Source organism: Rutidosis leptorrhynchoides, chromosome 6 (assembly GCF_046630445.1).
Source record: "Rutidosis leptorrhynchoides isolate AG116_Rl617_1_P2 chromosome 6, CSIRO_AGI_Rlap_v1, whole genome shotgun sequence".
Classification (NCBI taxonomy): domain Eukaryota; kingdom Viridiplantae; phylum Streptophyta; class Magnoliopsida; order Asterales; family Asteraceae; genus Rutidosis; species Rutidosis leptorrhynchoides.
Window position 1 is genome coordinate 121,786,784 of NC_092338.1, and position 23,495 is coordinate 121,810,278.

Here is a 23,495-nt window from a genome sequence, read left to right on the forward strand (position 1 = left end):
ACTTTCCGGGACGAACCTTTCGGGAGGACTCATCAGGGACGATGTGCCGTCCGGAAGAGTCGTCCGGAAAAATCATTTTTCCAGTAGTGATATGACACTAAATACACATAGCACATATTAGAGAAACTGTGAAAGATAAGATATGGTTCTTGTCGCATTCGTGCATGTTCAAGGAAACATAATAAGAGAATTATAGGTTATGAACCATTAAAAATTTTCGCTTCTGATTACTTTCCCCGACCATTGATCTAAACAACGATCTTTTCGCTTCCACAACTAGTATTCGATAGGTCTTGAAAGTATACTTTAATACGTCATAGTATTTACTTAAAATTAATATGAATATGAATAGTTTTATCGAATAATATAATGTTACATTTAAGTTTGGATTGATCGATGGATATTTAGAGCGACAGAGAACTTATAAAATACTAGTAGTATTCAAAAATCGGCGGCAAAAACAATTATCTATCTGCAGGCCAAACGTGTATCTCTTACTATATTTATATTTATATTATAAATACAAACCCACCCATTTGATCACCTAAACTCCATTTTAATGGAACATCAAGATCAGCCGCCCTTAGAAACCTCCGACGACCCAAAACCACCAGAAGAACCACCACAAATAACCGTAACCGTAAACCCTACACCAAGATCTTATGAATGCAATTTTTGCAAAAGAGGTTTCACTAATGCACAAGCACTTGGGGGCCATATGAACATTCATCGAAAAGATAAAAACAAGTTAAAACACTCGTCCTCTTCGAGTAACCCAAACGCTACGGTTACTGAATCGCAGTCTAATACTCGTCCACGGTTAATTAGTCCCACCGCAACAAATTCTTTCTCGATCTCTAATCAAAGCAACTGGGTTTATACTGGTACGCAAACGGTGAGTGAAAATGTTGTACCAACAAATGTTCATGATCAACCACCATTACCGGATCGAGAAGTAGACCTTGAGCTAAGATTGGGACATGTTGAACCCGAACCCGAAGAGGAAAACAAGACAATAACAACAACTACAAGAAAATTCTTTTGACTAATTCATTATAATCTTCACGTACACACGGCCGGTATTATTTGTTTATTAATGTTGACTTGGTATTAATTAATTTTCTAATCATTTTGTGATCAATTTATTTCGAAAAAAAACAAGAAACCATTGTTATTGTTTTGGGTTTCTTTTTCTGTTTTGTTGTTTTCTCCCTTGAATTTATTCTATCTTTTGTTCATATTGGACAATCTACCTTTGTTTGTTTATAATAATTTTTTATCAATATAATCTCTCTTTATTTTTGTTAGTGTCGACATCAATTGATATTAAAGTGTATTTGTCTTCTGATGATGTTGTAATCGGATAAGTTGATTGATGATTATCAACCTTTCTTCCCTATTTTTACACTTAATTTCAATTCATTTATGTATCACCGGCTTCTCTTTACACCAAATCCAAGGAATTTTTTGCTCAAATTTTTTATATTATGCTATGTGCTCTTTTAATGCATGTTTGTATACACTCTACATTGTGTTTATGAAATCCACTTGCAAATATTCATATTTATAATGAAATTTTGTTTACCCATGTATCTGATACAAGGCGTAATTGTATTATTATTGAATGCTTGGTTACAGTACAAGAATGAGGGCTATTATATAGCCAATGAATAACCCTAGACAACTAGCAGTGGGCTGAGCCCAATAATACAAGACATGGACTCAATACATGGACAATAATAATGTAGTCTAACATCCCCCCGCAGTTGGAGCGGGAGTACGCCGAATGCTCAAACTGGACTGAAAGTCGTCGAATAGAGCAAATGGAAGACCTTTGGTGAAGATGTCCGCAAACTGATATCTGGAGGGAACATGGAGAACCCGAACCTGTCCCTGAGCAACAAGATCTCGAACAAAGTGAATATCAATCTCAATGTGCTTGGTCCGTTGGTGTTGAACAGGGTTAGAGGAGAGATAAACCGAGCTGACATTGTCGCAATAAACCAAGGTGGCCTAGGTGAGAGGACACTGAAGCTCGCGAAGGAGATTACGCACCCAACAAGTCTCAGCAACAGCGTTGGCAACCCTACGGTACTCGGCTTCGGCACTGGAGCGAGAGGGCGTGAGTTTCCGCTTGGATGACCATGAAATCAGGTTGTTACCAAGGAAAACACAGTAACCAGATGTGGATCGTCTGGTGGTGGGACAGCCTGCCCAATCGGCATCTGAGTAAGCAACAAGAGCGGTAGGAGAAGATGAATATAACTGTAAACCAAACTCGGAGGTACCCTGAATGTAACGGATGATCCGCTTAAGGGCGTGCATGTGCTGTTCTCTATGATCATGCATGTAAAGGCATATTTGCTGAACAGCATATGAAATGTCGGGTCTAGTAAAAGTGAGATACTGTAGGGCACCTGCAAGACTCTGATAGAGAGTCGGGTTAGGAACCGAGGGGCCATGGCTAGTGAGTTTGTGTGATACCCCGTACAAAACCATCATGTACGAATCATCAACAACAGGATCATTACAAGGTTAAGTACTATATGCTGTAATAAAAGAAGTTGCATTCGCGATAAAAAGGTGACGTCATAACCGACATCAAATGTTTTACAATAAAGGTATACTTCAATGAGCGGAAGCAATAAATAAGTGTACGTGACCCCAAAGGTCGTTACATAACATAGTTTCAAAAGTAGTAAAGTTTGAATGCAAGGTAAAGTAGTTCATGCGATGACAACTCTAAGCAGCGGGTGTCTACAGCACGACTAGTACACAGCGGAAGCTAACCTCAAGCACCTGAGAAAAACATGCTTAAAAACGTCAACACAAAGGTTGGTGAGCTATAGTTTAAGTATAACAGTATGTAAGGTAGGCCACGAGATTTTAGTGCTACAAAGAGCGTTTCAAAACAGTATGATAAAGTATATGTTAACCGTGGGCACTTGGTAACTAACTTAACATTTATACCCCCTGAAAGTACACTTGGCAAGTGCGTATGTCTACGAAGTATTAAACACTCGTTAAATGCTAGCGCTACTAGCCCGAGTGGGGATGTCAAACCCTATGGATCCATATCTAAGATTCGCGTTCACGGTTCAAAAACCAATGATTAAACGTTACCTAGCTAAAGGGAATGTTTATGCCGTTGTATAACCCACACATATAAAGTTTAAGTACTCGTGCCTAGTATGTAAAACATAAAATTCGCATGTATTCTCAGTTCCCAAAATAAGTTAAAGTAAAAAGGGAATGCTATAACTCACAATGATAATGTAGTCGTAAAGTCGGTTCGGAAAAGGTGTGCAAGTAATCGGTCCGAAGGTCCTCAACCTAAGTCAAATAGTACTAAGTAAGTAAATCGTCCGAATAGTTTTTAAAGTATGTAATTAAGGTCTTTAGGTTCATCATCATTCATCATCAAACATAAGGCGTAAAGTAAGTTTCGTTTATGAATGTATTTTAAAACAAAGGCTGACTTCAGTCAGTCACCACGGCCTCTACCCCCACTGAATTAAGGTGAGACCAGTGGCCATGGCTCCGTCTATGAGTCCCTTAAGTGTGGTAAAAATTCCAGAAGCAAACTCGTCTTCGTTTGACCGTGGTGACGGTTTAAGTGCGAGTAGGTCTGAAATTTCTGCACAACGTTAAAAGGACCTAGTGACGATCGGAGGGCCATACATCCTAAACCGTAACTCGGATGAAGACGAGTCTTATATGAAAAGTTATCTACACGAACTGAGATATCTGAAAGTAAACGTTACAGTAGCCCAGGCGTACTGGTCTGTTACAGAAACCAGAAAAACAGAAACTGTAAACAGAAAACAGAAAAGTAAATGGACATAGTGACGCTCGGAGGGCCGTAGATTCTAAACCGTAACTCGAATTAAGACGAGTCTTATATGAAAAGTTATATACTCGAAAATTTCTATCTAAAAATCATGGTCTCAGTAGCCCAGGTCTACTGGTCTGTTACAGAAACAGCAGGTCAGTAGGGTTTGGACAGAACAGTAAGCAGAGAACAGGAAAGCAGAAAATAATGGGTTCTGGTGAGTTTGGTGCTTGATGTTCATCATGGTTCTCATCCTTGATGCCTATAGCTTCAAGTGTACAACTCATTGATGTGTTTACATCATTTTTACCATGGTTTGACCATCATAACCCAAGTGCAAGTCTAGGTAAAGTCATTAAGTTGAATCATAAGTACTAACACTTGAATCTTTACTTTAGTGAAACCATAAGTTACAAAACTTTGATTATCAACTAGTAAAGTGTAATTAAAGTGCAAGAATGAAAGTGAAAAACTAAATAAACAAGCAACAAGTTCATGAGTTTCATACTTTTAAAGATTCAAGCCTAGGTCTTGATCTTTAGAAAGTAAACTTTAAGTTTACTAACATGAATGCATGTATGATTTTTAGAACTTATGAACTTTAAATCTCTAAAACACTAATTGTAGAACCATAAACTAGAAATTTTAGATTCTTTGTTCTTGGTTCTTTACAACAAAAGATGAAAGTAACCAAGATTAGATGAAGATACAAGTTAGAAAACTTTATCCTTAACATCAATAAACAACTAGTAAGTAAACATTAAACAAGAACAAGTAATGAAACTAGTAATATGATGATGAATGTTGTGGTTCTTAAGAGAGAAAGAGAAGAGAAAATAGTTCATGTTACTTACAAAGTAGAGAGAAAAATGAGAGAAAGAGAAGTAGCAAAGTGAAGTGTGTGTAAATGTGAGAGAATACTAGTAAATAAGTAGCAACAAAATTTGAAAATGGAACACCCCCCCCCCCCCCTTCCCCTAAAGTGGACGGCCAAAATGGTCTAAGGGAAGGGTCAAAATGCATTTTTCCATGTATGGGGAGAAGGTGTTTGTGTGGAATGGGAAAAGGGGAATATATGGGGAAAAGATGACTAGCATGCTTGTAAGTAACTTGTCTTCCACCTAGTTAATTATTCCAAGTGTCTTAAACTAACTATTTTATGTTTGAAAGTATTACTTACAAGTGTGATGGGCTAAATTAAGTCCATTTAATATGTAGGGTGGGCTTATAAGCCTTATTCATGAGTCCATTAGCTTTGTCAAGCCCAAGTTCAAGTATTTAACAAATAAATCCAATTAAAGCCCAAGTAACTAACTAATCACCATAGTTAGTCAAAATGATTACTAAAACTAATCATGAATGTAAATAATATGTGAAAATATTATTCGTGTAAGTTCCGGGTGTCACAAAGACGTTTCGGGCATTAAAGAATCAAGTACGGGCAATCATGGCAACAAGTAAATGTAATAACATACATTCGTTTAAATCACACGTATTAATAATAATAATTACTAATAAATAAATGTTGGAAAATCCAGGGTCGTTACATCACCCACCTGTTAAAGAAAATTTCGTCCCGAAATTTTAAGCTGAGGTAGATGGAGGAGTCGGGAAAAGGTGAGGATACTTCCGCATCATTTGATCCTCTCGCTCCCAAGTAAACTCAGGTCCTCGTTTGGCATTCCATCGTACCCGGACGATCGGAATCTTGTTGCGCTTCAAAGTTTTGATCTCACGATCCATAATCTCAACAGGTTCCTCCACAAAGTGGAGTTTGTCGTCAATCGTAAGTTCCTCAAGTGGTATGATAAGTTCGGGTGCAGCAAGACACTTCTTCAAGTTTGACACGTGGAAGGTAGGATGAACTGAACTCAATTGTGCTGGTAGATCCAAACGGTAAGCAACGGGTCCAACACGTTCCAAGATCTCAAAAGGACCAATGTATCGTGGGTTTAACTTTCCACGTTTTCCAAAACGGATCACACCTTTCCAAGGTGCAACCTTTAATATTACACGATCACCAACGTTGAATTCAAAGTCCTTACGTTTAAGATCGGCATAACTCTTTTGGCGATCACGGGCAGTCTTAAGTCTAGCTTGAATCTGAGCAATCTTCTCCGTGGTTTCGTGGACTACCTCGGGTCCGGTGATTTGCTTTTCGCCTACTTCAGCCCAACAAATAGGAGATCGGCACTTACGGCCATACAACGCTTCAAAAGGTGCAGCATTAATGCTCGAGTGGTAACTGTTGTTGTACGAGAATTCGGCTAGTGGCAAATGCCTTTCCCAGGCCTTTCCAAAATCAATTACACATGCACGCAACATGTCTTCCAACGTCTGAATCGTTCGTTCACTTTGCCCGTCAGTCTGAGGATGATAAGCAGTACTCATGTCAAGACGAGTTCCCATGGCTTCTTGCAAAGAACGCCAAAATCTAGAGGCAAAACGGGGATCGCGATCGGAGATGATCGATAAGGGTACACCATGACGAGATTGATGTATAGTTGAGCAAGTCTCTCCATCGTATCCGTTTCCATCATCGCTAGAAAGTGTGCAGATTTAGTAAGGCGGTCAACAATAACCCAAATAGTATCGTATCCGCCCACCGTCTTTGGCAGCTTGGTGATGAAGTCCATTGTTATCCTTTCCCACTTCCATTGTGGGATTTCCAGTTGTTGGAGTAAACCAGAAGGTCTCTGATGCTCGGCTTTAACCTTCGAGCAAGTCAAACACTTACCAACATAAGTCGCAACGTCCTTCTTAAGATTCGGCCACCAATACTGTTCCTTAAGGTCGTGGTACATTTTGCCCGCTCCAGGATGAATCGAATATCTCGATTTGTATGCTTCATCAAGTATAAGGTTCCGTAGATCTCCATAACGAGGTACCCAAATTCTTCCGGCATAACATCGGAGTCCAGTATCTCTAACCTCGAATCGAGAGATAAGTATGTTCAAATGTTCATGAGATATATTCTCCTCCTTGAGAGCCTCATCTTGGGCTACTCGGATCTGATTGTTGAGGTTCGAATGGATGGTGATGTTCAGAGCCCGAACGCGAAGAGGTACCGTCCTCTCCTTTCGACTCAAAGCGTCAGCTACAACATTGGCCTTGCCAAGGTGATAACGGAGTTCACAATCGTAGTCGTTAAGCGTCTCGATCCATCGACGCTGTCTCATATTCAGTTGCTTCTGATCGAAGATGTGTTGAAGACTCTTGTGATCGGTGAAGATAGTACTTTTAGTTCCATACAAATAGTGTCTCCATAATTTGAGCGCGAAGACAACGGCTCCAAGTTCGAGATCGTGAGTTGTGTAGTTCCGCTCATGAATCTTCAATTGTCGGGATGCATAGGCAATAACCTTTGATCTTTGCATCAATACGCAACCAAATCCATTCTTCGATGCATCGCAATAAACAACAAAGTCGTCACTGCCCTCAGGAAGCGATAGGATAGGTGCGGTGGTTAACTTCTTCTTCAAGGTTTGAAATGCTGATTCGTGTGCGGGTTCCCAAATGAACTTCTTGCCCTTGTGAGTCAGTGCGGTCAAAGGACGCGCAATTAGAGAGAAACCTTCGGTAATAACCGGCGAGACCTAGGAATTGGCGAATATGAGTTGGAGTGCTGGGGGTTTCCCACTTGCTGATAGCTTCAATCTTCGCGGGATCAACTTTGATACCCTGGTCGCTCACAACATGGCCCAGAAACTGTACTTCCTTCAACCAAAATTCGCACTTGGAGAATTTGGCATAAAATTGCTCTTGTCTTAAGAGTTCAAGCACTAATCGGAGGTGTTGCTCGTGTTCCTCTTCGCTTTTGGAGTAGATGAGGATATCATCTATGAAGACGATAACAAACTTGTCCAAGTACGGCTTGCAGACACGATTCATGAGGTCCATAAATACGACAGGTGCATTGGTCAATCCGAACGGCATTACGAGAAATTCATAATGACCATAGCGTGTCCTAAATACAGTCTTCATCACGTCACTCTCTTTCACCCTCAACTGGTGATAACCGGATCGCAAATCGATCTTAGAGTAAACGCTCGATCCTTGCAGCTGATCGAAAAGATCGTCAATTCGTGGTAGTGGATACCGATTCTTGATTGTCAATTTGTTGAGTTCACGGTAGTCGATGCACATACGGAAGGATCCATCCTTCTTCTTCACAAACAAAACAGGTGCGCCCCACGGCGAAGAACTTGGTTGAATAAACCCTCGATCTAGGAGTTCCTGTAGTTGGCTTTGTAACTCTTGCATCTCGGAAGGTGTAAGTCGGTACGGTGCGCGAGCTACAGGTGCAGCTCCTGGCACTAAATCGATCTGAAATTCCACTGCCCTCGGTGGTGGTAATCCTGGTAACTCCTCTGGAAAGACATCGGGAAACTCGTTTACAATCCGTACGTCATTCACACTCTTCACCTCGGTTTCTACCGTTTTCACATGTGTTAGGACAGCAAAACGTCCCTTCTTCATAATCTTTTGTGCCTTCACGCAACTAATGAGGTTCAGCTTCGACGTACATCTCTCCCCATAGATAACCAGTGGCTCGCCATCTCCTTGTGGTATACGAAGAGCTTTATCTCCACAAATAATATCGGCCCTTACTTTGGTCAACCAATCCATACCGACGATCACGTCAAAACTTCCCAGTTTGATAGGTATCAAGTCAATTTCGAAATTCGCCCCAGCTATATTAATAATAGCCCCTCGGCCAATTTGGTCAACCTTTTCAAGTTTACCGTTGGCTACCTCGACAAGCATACTTTCTTTTAAAGGGACTAACGACCAATTTATCTTATCACAAAAGTGTCTACATACATAACTTCTATCGGCGCCAGTATCAAATAGGACAGAAGCTAAAAGATTGTTGATAGTGAATATACCTGTCACCAAGTCGGGGTTCTCGCGTGCGTCCCTTGCATTAACATTAAAAGCTCTACCTCGCGGTGGTCCGCCGTCTTTTCGCATGTCGGGACACTCATTCCTGAAGTGACCCGTCTTTCCGCATCCGTAGCACTTCTTCGGCCCGGTGGGGTTCACCCTTGCATTCAAAGTTGTGACCTTGCAATCCTTGCCTATATGTCCAGACCGTTGGCACTTCTCACAAACCACATTACAATACCCAGTGTGGTGTTTGTAACACCTCTTACATTGCGGTAGGGTACCTTTGTAGTTCGGGTTGGAGCTTGTGCCGGGGTTGGGATTTCCACCGTTGTTGTGTCTCTTAACAGGGGTCTGATCATAGGTTCTCCCCCTGTTGTTGTGGTGGTTGTTATTATCCCACTTTCGCTTTTCGCTACTACCAGCTTCAAACTTAGCCTTCTCTAGCTCATCAATAAGAATCTGATTCATGAGGGTATGCACCATGCGCATTGCTTCGGGAACATTCGGTGGTTTGGACGATGTGACGTTTCCTTTGATGGACTTAGGGAGTCCCCAGAAATATCTCTCCATACGCTTGAATTCCGGGGTGACCATTGTCGGACACATAAGAGCTAGTTCCAAAAATCTCCTGTTGTAACCATCAAGGTCGTTCCCAACGGCCTTTAACTGCATGAATTCCATTTCCATCTTTTGTATTTCGGTTCTCGGACAATACTCATCAATCATTGCCGCTTTGAATTCCTCCCATGGCGTAGCATATGCCTCATCAATGCCTTTCGCTTGAGCTAACGTGTTCCACCATGTTAGCGCGCTATCAGATAGCGTGCACGAAGCAAACTTGGTCTTGTTGTCCTCCGAACAGTTGCTCACTCGGAATACCGATTCAAGTTTTTCAAACCATCTGGTGAGACCAACCGGTCCCTCGGTTCCACTGAAGTTATGTGGTTTGCAGCTCTGGAATTCCTTGTAAGTACACCCATTTCAAACGGGTAGGATAACCGGTGGTGGTGGCGGCAGTGGAGCTTGGAGGTTTCTTTCTGCTAGGGCTGCGGCTACACGTTCTTGGATCATCTCTTCAATTTGAGCAGCAGTAGGTGTGGATCGACCGTTAGCCATGGTGTTCTATACAAACATTTTGACTCAAGTCAAAATCCAACATTCAATATATAATAATATAGTATATAACAACCAACATGTAAACAGCACAACAAATGTTAATTAAGTAACGCAAGTTGATACAAGTACTGTAAAACACCATACAGTAACGTAAGTAGAACACTTGTGCAAAAAGTAACATCACAAAGTTTCCATTCATTAAAAATAATAAGTTTCATACATCTGAATAAGTCCGTACAATACATGAGTAATACAATAAACTACAACTAGATTACATATCGAAATTTAAATACAAAAGTCCTACGGTGAAGGCGGGTGAACTGCTCCTCGAGCCAACTTCTCCTCGAGCTCAGTGACTCGAGCTCGGAGAGTCTCAATCTCCCTCATCAGTTCCTCATTAGAGGGAGCTGGTGGGGCAGGCGGTGCAGGTGGGGCGGGTGGTGCGGGTGGTGCTGATGTAGATGGTCCAGCTCCGGATGTAGACGGTACGTCCCTAGATGTAAGTGGTCCGTATCTAAATCTAGGTGGTACGGTTCCAGGAATAGTCAATACGTAACGGGGAACCTTACATATTTGTGGGTCAGCAGGGTATGGCACAACTCGTTTATGAGCAGTAACCCTACGACGATGGCCAAATGTGTCAGTAAAAGCGCGACCTCCATTCACCCCTGGAATGAAGGTGCCGTCGAAACGGTACCGCTTCTTCGGCGGGGTGGAGGGTGCCTGAATAGGTCTATCAGCAGGATCCTCATCATCGCTGGAGTCGTCTGATGATGGCGGATGATGAGTCATCCGAATCGTGTGGTGGTGATACTGGTGGCTGAGCTGGTAATCCGAAGCGTCCGAAGGCGGTCAACATCTGTCTGTGTCTGCCAGGCGGAATCACGACTAAACGTCCGTCGGGAGTGCGTCGGCAAGGCGTGCGCATGTGGTTACGAAACGGCCCTTCCCCGAACTCCGCGGGGATCTCAATACCACCAATTCGGGGCTGTGACCTCGAGGGTCCGGGAGCAGACACTGGAGCTGGTGCACTAGTACCAGCTCCAGAAGTAGAAGCGCCGGGATCACTAGTGGGTGTCGGGGCCGGTGTATCGGCAGTAGCAGCAGCAGGTGTAGCAGTAGGTAGGGCGACGGGGTCTGAGTCTGTACTGCCCGAAATGCTAGCAGGTGGTACATCCGACATCTGAACAAGGAAAAATAAATTTTCCATGTCAGTAAGTCATAAAGCAAGCACGTATTAGGCCAACAATTTAAATCATGTATAACAGTAACTAGTATGGCAATAACATCAATTCGTATGAAAGTAGCATGCAATCAAAAGCAAGTAGCATCATGCAGTAGTGATATCATGTAGTAGCATACGGCATATAGCAGAAAAAGTAAGCAGCAGCATGCAGTAAGTTCAGCGGAAACAAGTAAACTAGCAAGTTGTAGATTAGTCCTATTAGTGAATCCTACTCGGGTCGGTCTTAGACTCACTAATGCATCCTAATTCCCTACAACCAATGCTCTGATACCAAATGTGATGCCCCGTACAAAACCATCATGTACGAATCATCAACAACAGGATCATTACAAGGTTAAGTACTATATGCTGTAATAAAAGAAGTTGCATTCGCGATAAAAAGGTGACGTCATAACCGACATCAAATGTTTTACAATAAAGGTATACTTCAATGAGCGGAAGCAATAAATAAGTGTACGTAACCCCAAAGGTCATTACATAACATAGTTTCAAAAGTAGTAAAGTTTGAATGCAAGGTAAAGTGGTTCATGCGATGACAACTCTAAGCAGCGGGTGTCTACAGCACGACTAGTACACAGCGGAAGCTAACCTCAAGCACCTGAGAAAAACATGCTTAAAAATGTCAACACAAAGGTTGGTGAGCTAAAGTTTAAGTATAACAGTATGTAAGGTAGGCCACGAGATTTTAGTGCTACAAAGAGCATTTCAAAACAGTATGATAAAGTATATGTTAACCGTGGGCACTTGGTAACTAACTTAACGTTTATACCCCCTGAAAGTACACTTGGCAAGTGCGTATGTCTACGAAGTATTAAACACTCGTTAAATGCTAGCGCTACTAGCCCGAGTGGGGATGTCAAACCCTATGGATTCATATCTAAGATTCGCGCTCACGGTTCAAAAACCAATGATTAAACGTTACCGAGCTAAAGGGAATATTTATGCCGTTGTATAACCCACACATATAAAGTTTAAGTACTCGTGCCTAGTATGTAAAACATAAAATCCGCATGTATTCTCAGTTCCCAAAATAAGTTAAAGTAAAAAGGGAATGCTATAACTCACAATGATAATGTAGTTGTAAAGTCGGTTCGGAAAAGGTGTGCAAGTAATCGGTCCGAAGGTCCTCAACTTAAGTCAAATAGTACTAAGTCAGTAAATCGTCCGAATAGTTTTAAAAGTATGTAATTAAGGTCTTTAGGGTCATCATCATTCATCATCAAACATAAGGCGTAAAGTAAGTTTCGTTTATGAATGTATTTTAAAACAAAGGCTGACTTCTGTCAGTCACCACGGCCTCTACCCTCACTGAATTAAGGTGAGACCAGTGGCCATGGCTCCGTGTATGAGTCCCTTAAGTGTGGTAAAAATTCCAGAAGCAAACTCGTCTTCGTTTGACCGTGGTGACGGTTTAAGTGCGAGTAGGTCTGAAATTTCTGCACAACGTTAAAAGGACCTAGTGACGATCGGAGGGCCATACATCCTAAACCGTAACTCGGATTGAAATGTCCCGTTCTTATTGATTAAAAACGTTCCATATTAATTGATTTCGTTGCGAGGTTTTGACCTCTATATGAGACATTTTTCAAAGACTGCATTCATTTTTAAAACAAACCATAACCTTTATTTCATAGATAAAGGTTTTAAAAAAACTTTACGTAGATTATCAAATAATGATAATCTAAAATATCCTGTTTACACAAGACCATTACATAATGGTTTACAATACAAATATGTTACAACAAAATAAGTTTCTTGAATGCAGTTTTTACACAATATCATACAAGCATGGACTCCAAATCTCGTCCTTATTTAAGTATGCGACAGCGGAAGCTCTTAATAATCACCTGAGAATAAACATGCTTAAAACGTCAACAAAAATGTTGGTGAGTTATAGGTTTAACCTATATATATCAAATCATAATAATAGACCACAAGATTTCATATTTCAATACACATCCCATACATAGAGATAAAAATCATTCATATGGTGAACACCTGGTAACCGACATTAACAAGATGCATATATAAGAATATCCCCATCATTCTGGGACACCCTTCGGATATGATATAAATTTCGAAGTACTAAAGCATCCGGTACTTTGGATGGGGTTTGTTAGGCCCAATAGATCTATCTTTAGGATTCGCGCCAATTAGGGTGTCTGTTCCCTAATTCTTAGATTACCAGACTTAATAAAAAGGGGCATATTCGATTTCGATAATTCAACCATAGAATGTAGTTTCACGTACTTGTGTCTATTTTGTAAATCATTTATAAAACCTGCATGTATTCTCATCCCAAAAATATTAGATTTTAAAAGTGGGACTATAACTCACTTTCACAGATTTTTACTTCGTCGGGAAGTAAGACTTGGCCACTGGTTGATTCACGAACCTATAACAATATATACATATATATCAAAGTATGTTCAAAATATATTTACAACACTTTTAATATATTTTGATGTTTTAAGTTTATTAAGTCAGCTGTCCTCGTTAGTAACCTACAACTAGTTGTCCACAGTTAGATGTACAGAAATAAATCGATAAATATTATCTTGAATCAATCCACGACCCAGTGTATACGTATCTCAGTATTGATCACAACTCAAACTATATATATTTTGGAATCAACCTCAACCCTGTATAGCTAACTCCAACATTCACATATAGAGTGTCTATGGTTGTTCCGAAATATATATAGATGTGTCGACATGATAGGTCGAAACATTGTATACGTGTCTATGGTATCTCAAGATTACATAATATACAATACAAGTTGATTAAGTTATGGTTGGAATAGATTTGTTACCAATTTTCACGTAGCTAAAATGAGAAAAATTATCCAATCTTGTTTTACCCATAACTTCTTCATTTTAAATCCGTTTTGAGTGAATCAAATTGCTATGGTTTCATATTGAACTCTATTTTATGAATCTAAACAGAAAAGTATAGGTTTATAGTCGAAAAAATAAGTTACAAGTCGTTTTTGTAAAGGTAGTCATTTCAGTCGAAAGAACGACGTCTAGATGACCATTTTAGAAAACATACTTCCACTTTGAGTTTAATCATAATTTTTGGATATAGTTTCATGTTCATAATAAAAATCATTTTCTCATAATAACAACTTTTAAATCAAAGTTTATCATAGTTTTTAATTAACTAACCCAAAACAGCCCGCGGTGTTACTACGACGGCGTAAATCCGGTTTTACGGTGTTTTTCGTGTTTCCAGGTTTTAAATCATTAAGTTAGCATATCATATAGATATAGAACATGTGTTTAGTTGATTTTAAAAGTCAAGTTAGAAGGATTAACTTTTGTTTGCGAACAAGTTTAGAATTAACTAAACTATGTTCTAGTGATTACAAGTTTAAACCTTCGAATAAGATAGCTTTATATGTATGAATCGAATGATGTTATGAACATCATTACTACCTTAATTTCCTTGGATAAACCTACTGGAAAAGAGAAAAATGGATCTAGCTTCAATGGATCCTTGGATGGCTCGAAGTTCTTGAAGCAGAATCATGACACGAAAACAAGTTCAAGTAAGATCATCACTTGAAATAAGATTGTTATAGTTATAGAAATTGAACCAAAGTTTGAATATGATTATTACCTTGTATTAGAATGATAACCTACTGTAAGAAACAAAGATTTCTTGAGGTTGGATGATCACCTTACAAGATTGGAAGTGAGCTAGCAAACTTGAAAGTATTCTTGATTTTATGAAACTAGAACTTTTGGAATTTATGAAGAACACTTAGAACTTGAAGATAGAACTTGAGAGAGATCAATTAGATGAAGAAAATTGAAGAATGAAAGTGTTTGTAGGTGTTTTTGGTCGTTGGTGTATGGATTAGATATAAAGGATATGTAATTTTGTTTTCATGTAAATAAGTCATGAATGATTACTCATATTTTTGTAATTTTATGAGATATTTCATGCTAGTTGCCAAATGATGGTTCCCACATGTGTTAGGTGACTCACATGGGCTGCTAAGAGCTGATCATTGGAGTGTATATACCAATAGTACATACATCTAAAAGCTGTGTATTGTACGAGTACGAATACGGGTGCATACGAGTAGAATTGTTGATGAAACTGAACGAGGATGTAATTGTAAGCATTTTTGTTAAGTAGAAGTATTTTGATAAGTGTATTGAAGTCTTTCAAAAGTGTATAAATACATATTAAAACACTACATGTATATACATTTTAACTGAGTCGTTAAGTCATCGTTAGTCGTTACATGTAAGTGTTGTTTTGAAACCTTTAGGTTAACGATCTTGTTAAATGTTGTTAACCCAATGTTTATAATATCAAATGAGATTTTAAATTATTATATTATCATGATATTATCATGTATGAATATCTCTTAATATGATATATATACATTAAATGTCTTTACAACGATAATCGTTACATATATGTCTCGTTTAAAAATCATTAAGTTAGTAGTCTTGTTTTTACATATGTAGTTCATTGTTAATATACTTTATGATATGTTTTCTTATCATAGTATCATGTTAACTATATATATATCCATTTATATGTCATCATATAGTTTTTACAAGTTTTAACGTTCGTGAATCACCGATCAACTTGGGTGGTCAATTGTCTATATGAAACATATTTCAATTAATCAAGTCTTAACAAGTTTGATTGCTTAACATGTTGGAAACATTTAATCATGTAAATATCAATCTCAATTAATATATATAAACATGGAAAAGTTCGGGTCACTACAGTACCTACCCGTTAAATAAATTTCGTCCCGAAATTTTAAGCTGTTGAAGGTGTTGACGAATCTTCTGGAAATAGATGCGGGTATTTCTTCTTCATCTGATCTTCACGCTCCCAGGTGAACTCGGGTCCTCTACGAGCATTCCATCGAACCTTAACAATTGGTATCTTGTTTTGCTTAAGTCTTTTAACCTCACGATCCATTATTTCGACGGGTTCTTCGATGAATTGAAGTTTTTCGTTGATTTGGATTTCATCTAATGGAATAGTGAGATCTTCTTTAGCAAAACATTTCTTTAAATTCGAGACGTGGAAAGTGTTATGTACAGTCGCGAGTTGTTGAGGTAACTCTAGTCGGTAAGCTACTGGTCCGACACGATCAATAATCTTGAATGGTCCAATATACCTTGGATTTAATTTCCCTCGTTTACCAAATCGAACAACGCCTTTCCAAGGTGCAACTTTAAGCATGACCATCTCTCCAATTTCAAATTCTATATCTTTTCTTTTAATGTCAGCGTAGCTCTTTTGTCGACTTTGGGCGGTTTTCAACCGTTGTTGAATTTGGATGATCTTCTCGGTAGTTTCTTGTATAATCTCCGGACCCGTAATCTGTCTATCCCCCACTTCACTCCAACAAATCGGAGACCTGCACTTTCTACCATAAAGTGCTTCAAACGGCGCCATCTCAATGCTTGAATGGTAGCTGTTGTTGTAGGAAAATTCTGCTAACGGTAGATGTCGATCCTAACTGTTTCCGAAATCAATAACACATGCTCGTAGCATGTCTTCAAGCGTTTGTATCGTCCTTTCGCTCTGCCCATCAGTTTGTGGATGATAGGCAGTACTCATGTCTAGACGAGTTCCTAATGCTTGCTGTAATGTCTGCCAGAATCTTGAAATAAATCTGCCATCCCTATCAGAGATAATAGAGATTGGCATTCCATGTCTGGAGATGACTTCCTTCAAATACAGTCGTGCTAACTTCTCCATCTTGTCATCTTCTCTTATTGGCAAGAAGTGTGCTGATTTGGTGAGACGGTCAACTATTACCCAAATAGTATCAAAACCACTTGCAGTCCTTGGCAATTTAGTGATGAAATCCATGGTAATGTTTTCCCATTTCCATTCCGGGATTTCGGGTTGTTGAAGTAGACCTGATGGTTTCTGATGCTCAGCTTTGACCTTAGAACACGTCAAACATTCTCCTACGTATTTAGCAACATCGGCTTTCATACCCGGCCACCAAAAATGTTTCTTGAGATCCTTGTACATCTTCCCCGTTCCAGGATGTATTGAGTATCTGGTTTTATGAGCTTCTCTAAGTACCATTTCTCTCATATCTCCAAATTTTGGTACCCAAATCCTTTCAGCCCTATACCGGGTTCCGTCTTCCCGAATATTAAGATGCTTCTCCGATCCTTTGGGTATTTCATCCTTTAAATTTCCCTCTTTTAAAACTCCTTGTTGCGCCTCCTTTATTTGAGTAGTAATGTTATTATGAATCATTATATTCATAGATTTTACTCGAATGGGTTCTCTGTCCTTCCTGCTCAAGGCATCGGCTACCACATTTGCCTTCCCCGGGTGGTAACGAATCTCAAAGTCGTAATCATTCAATAATTCAATCCACCTACGCTGCCTCATATTCAGTTGTTTCTGATTAAATATGTGTTGAAGACTTTTGTGGTCGGTATATATAATACTTTTGACCCCATATAAGTAGTGCCTCCAAGTCTTTAATGCAAAAACAACCGCGCCTAATTCCAAATCACGCGTCGTATAATTTTGTTCGTGAATCTTCAATTGTCTAGACGCATAAGCAATCACCTTCGTTCGTTGCATTAATACACAACCGAGACCTTGCTTTGATGCATCACAATAAATCACAAAATCATCATTCCCTTCAGGCAATGACAATATAGGTGCCGTAGTTAGCTTGTTCTTCAATAACTGAAACGCTTTCTCTTGTTCATCATTCCATTCAAATTTCTTCCCTTTATGCGTTAATACAGTCAAGGGTTTTGCTATTCTGGAAAAGTCTTGGATGAACCTTCTGTAGTAACCAGCTAGTCCTAAAAACTGGCGTATGTGTTTCGGAGTTTTCGGGGTTTCCCACTTTTCAACAGTTTCTATCTTTGCCGGATCCACCTTAATACCTTCTTTGTTCACTATGTGACCGAGGAAGTGAACTTCTTCCAACCAAAATGCACACTTTGAAAATTTAGCGTACAATTCTTCCTTCCTCAATACTTCTAACACCTTTCTCAAATGTTCACCGTGTTCTTGGTCATTCTTTGAGTAAATAAGTATGTCATCAATGAAAACAATGACAAACTTGTCAAGGTATGGTCCACACACTCAGTTCATAAGGTCCATGAACACAGCTGGTGCATTAGTTAAACCAAACGGCATGACCATAAACTCGTAATGACCGTAACGTGTTCTGAAAGCAGTCTTTGGAATATCATCTTCTTTCACCCGCATTTGATGATACCCGGAACGTAAGTCAATCTTTGAATAAACAGACGAGCCTTGTAGTTGATCAAATAAGTCATCGATTCTCGGTAGTGGGTAGCGGTTCTTGATGGTAAGTTTGTTCAACTCTCGGTAGTCGATACACAACCTGAATGTACCATCTTTCTTCTTGACAAACAAAATAGGAGCTCCCCACGGTGATGTGCTTGGTCGAATGAAACCACGCTCTAAAAGTTCTTGTAATTGGCTTTGTAGTTCTTTCATCTCGCTGGGTGCGAGTCTGTAAGGAGCACGAGCTATTGGTGCAGCTCCTGGTACAAGATCTATTTGAAATTCAACGGATCGATGAGGGGGTAATCCCGGTAATTCTTTCGGAAATACATCAGGAAATTCTTTTGCGACGGGAACATCATTGATGCTCTTTTCTTCAGTTTGTACTTTCTCGATGTGTGCTAGAACAGTATAGCAACCTTTTCTTATTAGTTTTTGTGCCTTCAAATTACTAATAAGATGTAGCTTCGTGTTGCCCTTTTCTCCGTACACCATTAAGGGTTTTCCTTTTTCTCGTATAATGCGAATTGCATTTTTGTAACAAACGATCTCCGCTTTCACTTCTTTCAACCAGTCCATACCGATTATCACATCAAAACTCCCTAACTCTACTGGTATCAAATCAATCTTAAATGTTTCGCTAACCAGTTTAATTTCTCGATTCCGACATATATTATCTGCTGAAATTAATTTACCATTTGCTAATTCGAGTAAAAATTTACTATCCAAAGGCGTCAATGGACAACTTAATTTAGCACAAAAATCTCTACTCATATAGCTTCTATCCGCACCCGAATCAAATAAAACGTAAGCAGATTTATTGTCAATAAGAAACGTACCCGTAACAAGCTCCGGGTCTTCCTGTGCCTCTGCCGCATTAATATTGAAAACTCTTCCACGGCCTTGTCCATTCGTGTTCTCCTGGTTCGGGCAATTTCTAATAATGTGGCCTGGTTTTCCACATTTATAACAAACTACATTGGCATAACTTGCTCCGACACTACTTGCTCTGCCATTACTCGTTCCGACACCATTTGTTCCTTTCGTTCTATTAATCCCTGGTCCGTAGACCTCACACTTCGTCACGCTATGACCATTTCTTTTACACTTGTTGCAAAATTTGGTGCAGAACCCCGAGTGATTCTTTTCACACCTTTGGCATAGCTGCTTCTGATTGTTGTTGTTGTTGCGGTTATTATTGTTGTTGGGATGATTGTTGTAGTTGCTGTTGTTGTTGTTGTTGTTGTTGTTGGGCCGTTTGTTGTAGTTGCGATTGATGTTGCGATTGTTGGGATAATTGTTGCGATTATTGTTGTAATTGTTGTTGTTGTTGTATTGGTGATTCTTATCACCGTTTTCCTCCCACTTTCTTTTGACTTGCTTCACATTGGCCTCTTCAGCAGTCTGTTCTTTAATTCTTTCTTCAATTTGGTTCACGAGTTTGTGAGCCATTCTACATGCCTGTTGTATGGAGGCGGGCTCGTGTGAACTTATATCTTCTTGGATTCTTTCCGATAATCCTTTCACAAACGCGTCGATCTTCTCTTCCTCATCTTCGAATGCTCCCGGACACAATAGGCACAATTCTGTGAATCGTCTTTCGTACGTGGTAATATCAAATCCTTGGGTTCGTAACCCTCTAAGTTCTGTCTTGAGCTTATTGACCTCGGTTCTGGGACGGTACTTCTCGTTCATCAAGTGCTTGAATGCTGACCACGGTAGTGCGTACGTATCGTCTTGTCCCACTTGCTCTAGATAGGTATTCCACCATGTTAACGCAGAACCTGTGAAGGTATGCGTAGCGTACTTTACTTTGTCCTCTTCAGTACACTTACTTATGGCAAACACCGATTCGACCTTCTCGGTCCACCGTTTCAATCCGATCGGTCCTTCGGTTCCATCAAATTCCAAAGGTTTGCAGGCAGTGAATTCTTTGTAGGTGCATCCTACACGATTTCCTGTACTGCTAGATCCAAGGTTATTGTTGGTATGTAGCACAGCCTGTACTGCGGCTATGTTTGAAGCTAGAAAAGTACGGAATTCCTCTTCATTCATATTCACGGTGTGTCGAGTAGTCGGTGCCATTTCCTTCAAAATAGTTAAATGGAACAAGTTAATCATACAGAATATTAAGAGTAGTTAATAGTATTTCGTAGCATAATATGAACTCATTTATAAAAGCTTTTTCTTCATATTAGCGTTTTATAAGTTTAAATTCGGGTAGTACCTACCCGTTAAGTTCATACTTAGTAGCTAATATACAATTCAACTACTACAATTCTATATGAAAAACTGATTATAATAATATTTCGCGTTCAAACTTTTATACAATATTTTACAAACTTACAATACCGCTTATTTTACATAAAGCATGAAATATAGCACACAATAACTTTGATACAAGATAGTTGTGAAGATAATTCTAGCTAGTACACAAGTCGTTCAGCAAAGGCAATAAAGACACGTAATTCATACGTCCAGAAACAAGTCATGCATTCTGGTTTTACTAGGACTACTTCCCATCCTTGGTCTTGTGCAACATAATCGTTATGGCCGTTGATAAGACAGCGTGTTGTAACGTCGTCAAAGGGACGAGGGTTACGTAATGTCCAACAGTCCCGTAATAATCTAAAAACCTCATTTCTTACCCCAATTACCGACTCCGTCACTTGTGGAAACGTTTTGTTTAATAGTTGTAGCCCGATGTTCTTGTTCTCACTTTGGTGAGAAGCGAACATTACTAATCCGTAAGCATAACATGCTTCTTTATGTTGCATGTTAGCCGCTTTTTCTAAATCACGAAGTCCAATATTCGGATATATTGAGTCAAAATAATTTCTTAACCCGTTGCGTAAAATAGCATTTGGGTTCCCCGCAATATATGCGTCAAAGTAAACACATCGTAACTTATGGGTTTCCCAATGTGATATCCCCCATCTTTCAAACGAAAGTCTCTTATAAACCAAGACATTCTTGGAACGTTCTTCGAATGTCTTACAAACTGATCTCGCCTTAAATAGTTGTGCCGAGGAATTCTGGCCGACTCTAGACAAGATTTCATCAATCATGTCTCCGGGTAGGTCTCTTAAAATATTGGGTTGTCTATCCATTTTGTGTTTTTAAACTGTAAAATAGACAAGAGTTAGATTCATAAAAAAATACTTATTAATACAAGCAATTTTTACATATATCATAAAGCATAAGAACACTATATTACATATATTACACCACACGAATACAACTATCTTATTCCGACTCGCTCGTTTCTTCTTCTTCAGTTTTGGTTCGTTTTGCCAAGTTTCTAGGGATATATGATGTTCCCCTAATACGAGCCGTCGTTGTCCACATTGGTTTAGAAAAACCTGGTGGTTTAGAGGTTCCCGGGTCATTGTTACAACTTAAGGACTTCGGGCGTTGACGATACATATAAAGTTCATCGGGGTTGGAATTAGATTTCTCTATTTTTATGCCCTTTCCCTTATTATTTTCTTTTGCCTTTTTAAATTCAGTTGGGGTAATTTCTATAACATCATCGGAATTCTCGTCGGAATCCGATTCATCGGAGAATTGGTAATCCTCCCAATATTTTGCTTCCTTGGCGGAAACACCATTGACCATAATTAACCTTGGTCGGTTGGTTGAGGATTTTCTTTTACTTAACCGTTTTATTATTTCCCCCACCGGTTCTATTTCTTCTTCCGGTTCCGATTCTTCTTCCGGTTCCGATTCTTCTTCCGGTTCCGACTCTTCTTCCGGTTCCTCTTCGGGAACTTGTGAATCAGTCCACGAATCATTCCAATTTACATTTGACTCTTCATTATTATTAGGTGAGTCAATGGGACTTGTTCTAGAGGTAGACATCTATCACATAATATCAAACACGTTAAGAGATTAATATATCACATAATATTCCTATGTTAAAAATATATAATATCCAACAAAAATGTTAAGGAATCATTTTTAAAAAAAAACACGGTCGAAGTCCAGACTCACTAATGCATCCTAACAAACTCGATAAGACACACTAATGCAAATTTTCTGGTTCTCTAAGACCAACGCTCGGATACCAACTGAAATGTCCCGTTCTTATTGATTAAAAACGTTCCATATTAATTGATTTCGTTGCGAGGTTTTGACCTCTATATGAGACATTTTTCAAAGACTGCATTCATTTTTAAAACAAACCATAACCTTTATTTCATAGATAAAGGTTTTAAAAAAACTTTACGTAGATTATCAAATAATGATAATCTAAAATATCCTGTTTACACACGACCATTACATAATGGTTTACAATACAAATATGTTACAACAAAATAAGTTTCTTGAATGCAGTTTTTACACAATATCATACAAGCATGGACTCCAAATCTCGTCCTTATTTAAGTATGCGACAGCAGAAGCTCTTAATAATCACCTGAGAATAAACATGCTTAAAACGTCAACAAAAATGTTGGTGAGTTATAGGTTTAACCTATATATATCAAATCATAATAATAGACCACAAGATTTTATATTTCAATACACATCCCATACATAGAGATAAAAATCATTCATATGGTGAACACCTGGTAACCGACATTAACAAGATGCATATATAAGAATATCCCCATCATTCTGGGACACCATTCGGATATGATATAAATTTCGAAGTACTAAAGCATCCGGTACTTTGGATGGGGTTTGTTAGACCCAATAGATCTATCTTTAGGATTCGCGTCAATTAGGGTGTCTGTTCCCTAATTCTTAGATTACCAGACTTAATAAAAAGGGGCATATTCGATTTCGATAATTCAACCATAGAATGTAGTTTCACGTACTTGTGTCTATTTTGTAAATCATTTATAAAACCTGCATGTATTCTCATCCCAAAAATATTAGATTTTAAAAGTGGGACTATAACTCACTTTCACAGATTTTTACTTCGTCGGGAAGTAAGACTTGGCCACTGGTTGATTCACGAACCTATAACAATATATACATATATATCAAAGTATGTTCAAAATATATTTACAACACTTTTAATATATTTTGATGTTTTAAGTTTATTAAGTCAGCTGTCCTCGTTAGTAACCTACAACTAGTTGTCCACAGTTAGATGTACAGAAATAAATCGATAAATATTATCTTGAA

At 39.0% G+C, this 23,495-nt stretch overlaps 1 protein-coding gene across 1 annotated transcript; it reads right to left on the reverse strand.

Moving 5' to 3' along the window:
* Positions 1-1,749: 1,749 nt before the first annotated feature.
* On the reverse strand, positions 1,750-2,499 carry LOC139854034 (secreted RxLR effector protein 161-like). The gene is made up of 2 exons (XM_071843361.1): positions 2,056-2,499; positions 1,750-1,893 (listed from the first exon to the last, which is right to left on the reverse strand). The coding sequence occupies exons 1-2, from the start codon at positions 2,497-2,499 to the stop codon at positions 1,750-1,752; spliced, it is 588 nt and encodes a 195-aa protein (XP_071699462.1).
* Positions 2,500-23,495: the final 20,996 nt, after the last annotated feature.

Excerpts from the sequence above, each read along its gene's own strand:
- LOC139854034 (XM_071843361.1), bottom strand. The coding sequence starts at position 2,499 with ATGGTTTTGTACGGGGTATCACACAAACTCACTAGCCATGGCCCCTCG. Across the intron at positions 1,894-2,055 it reads CTGTTGCTGAGACTTGTTGG|GGACAGGTTCGGGTTCTCCA; the intron begins GTGCGTAATCTC and ends CTTGTTGCTCAG.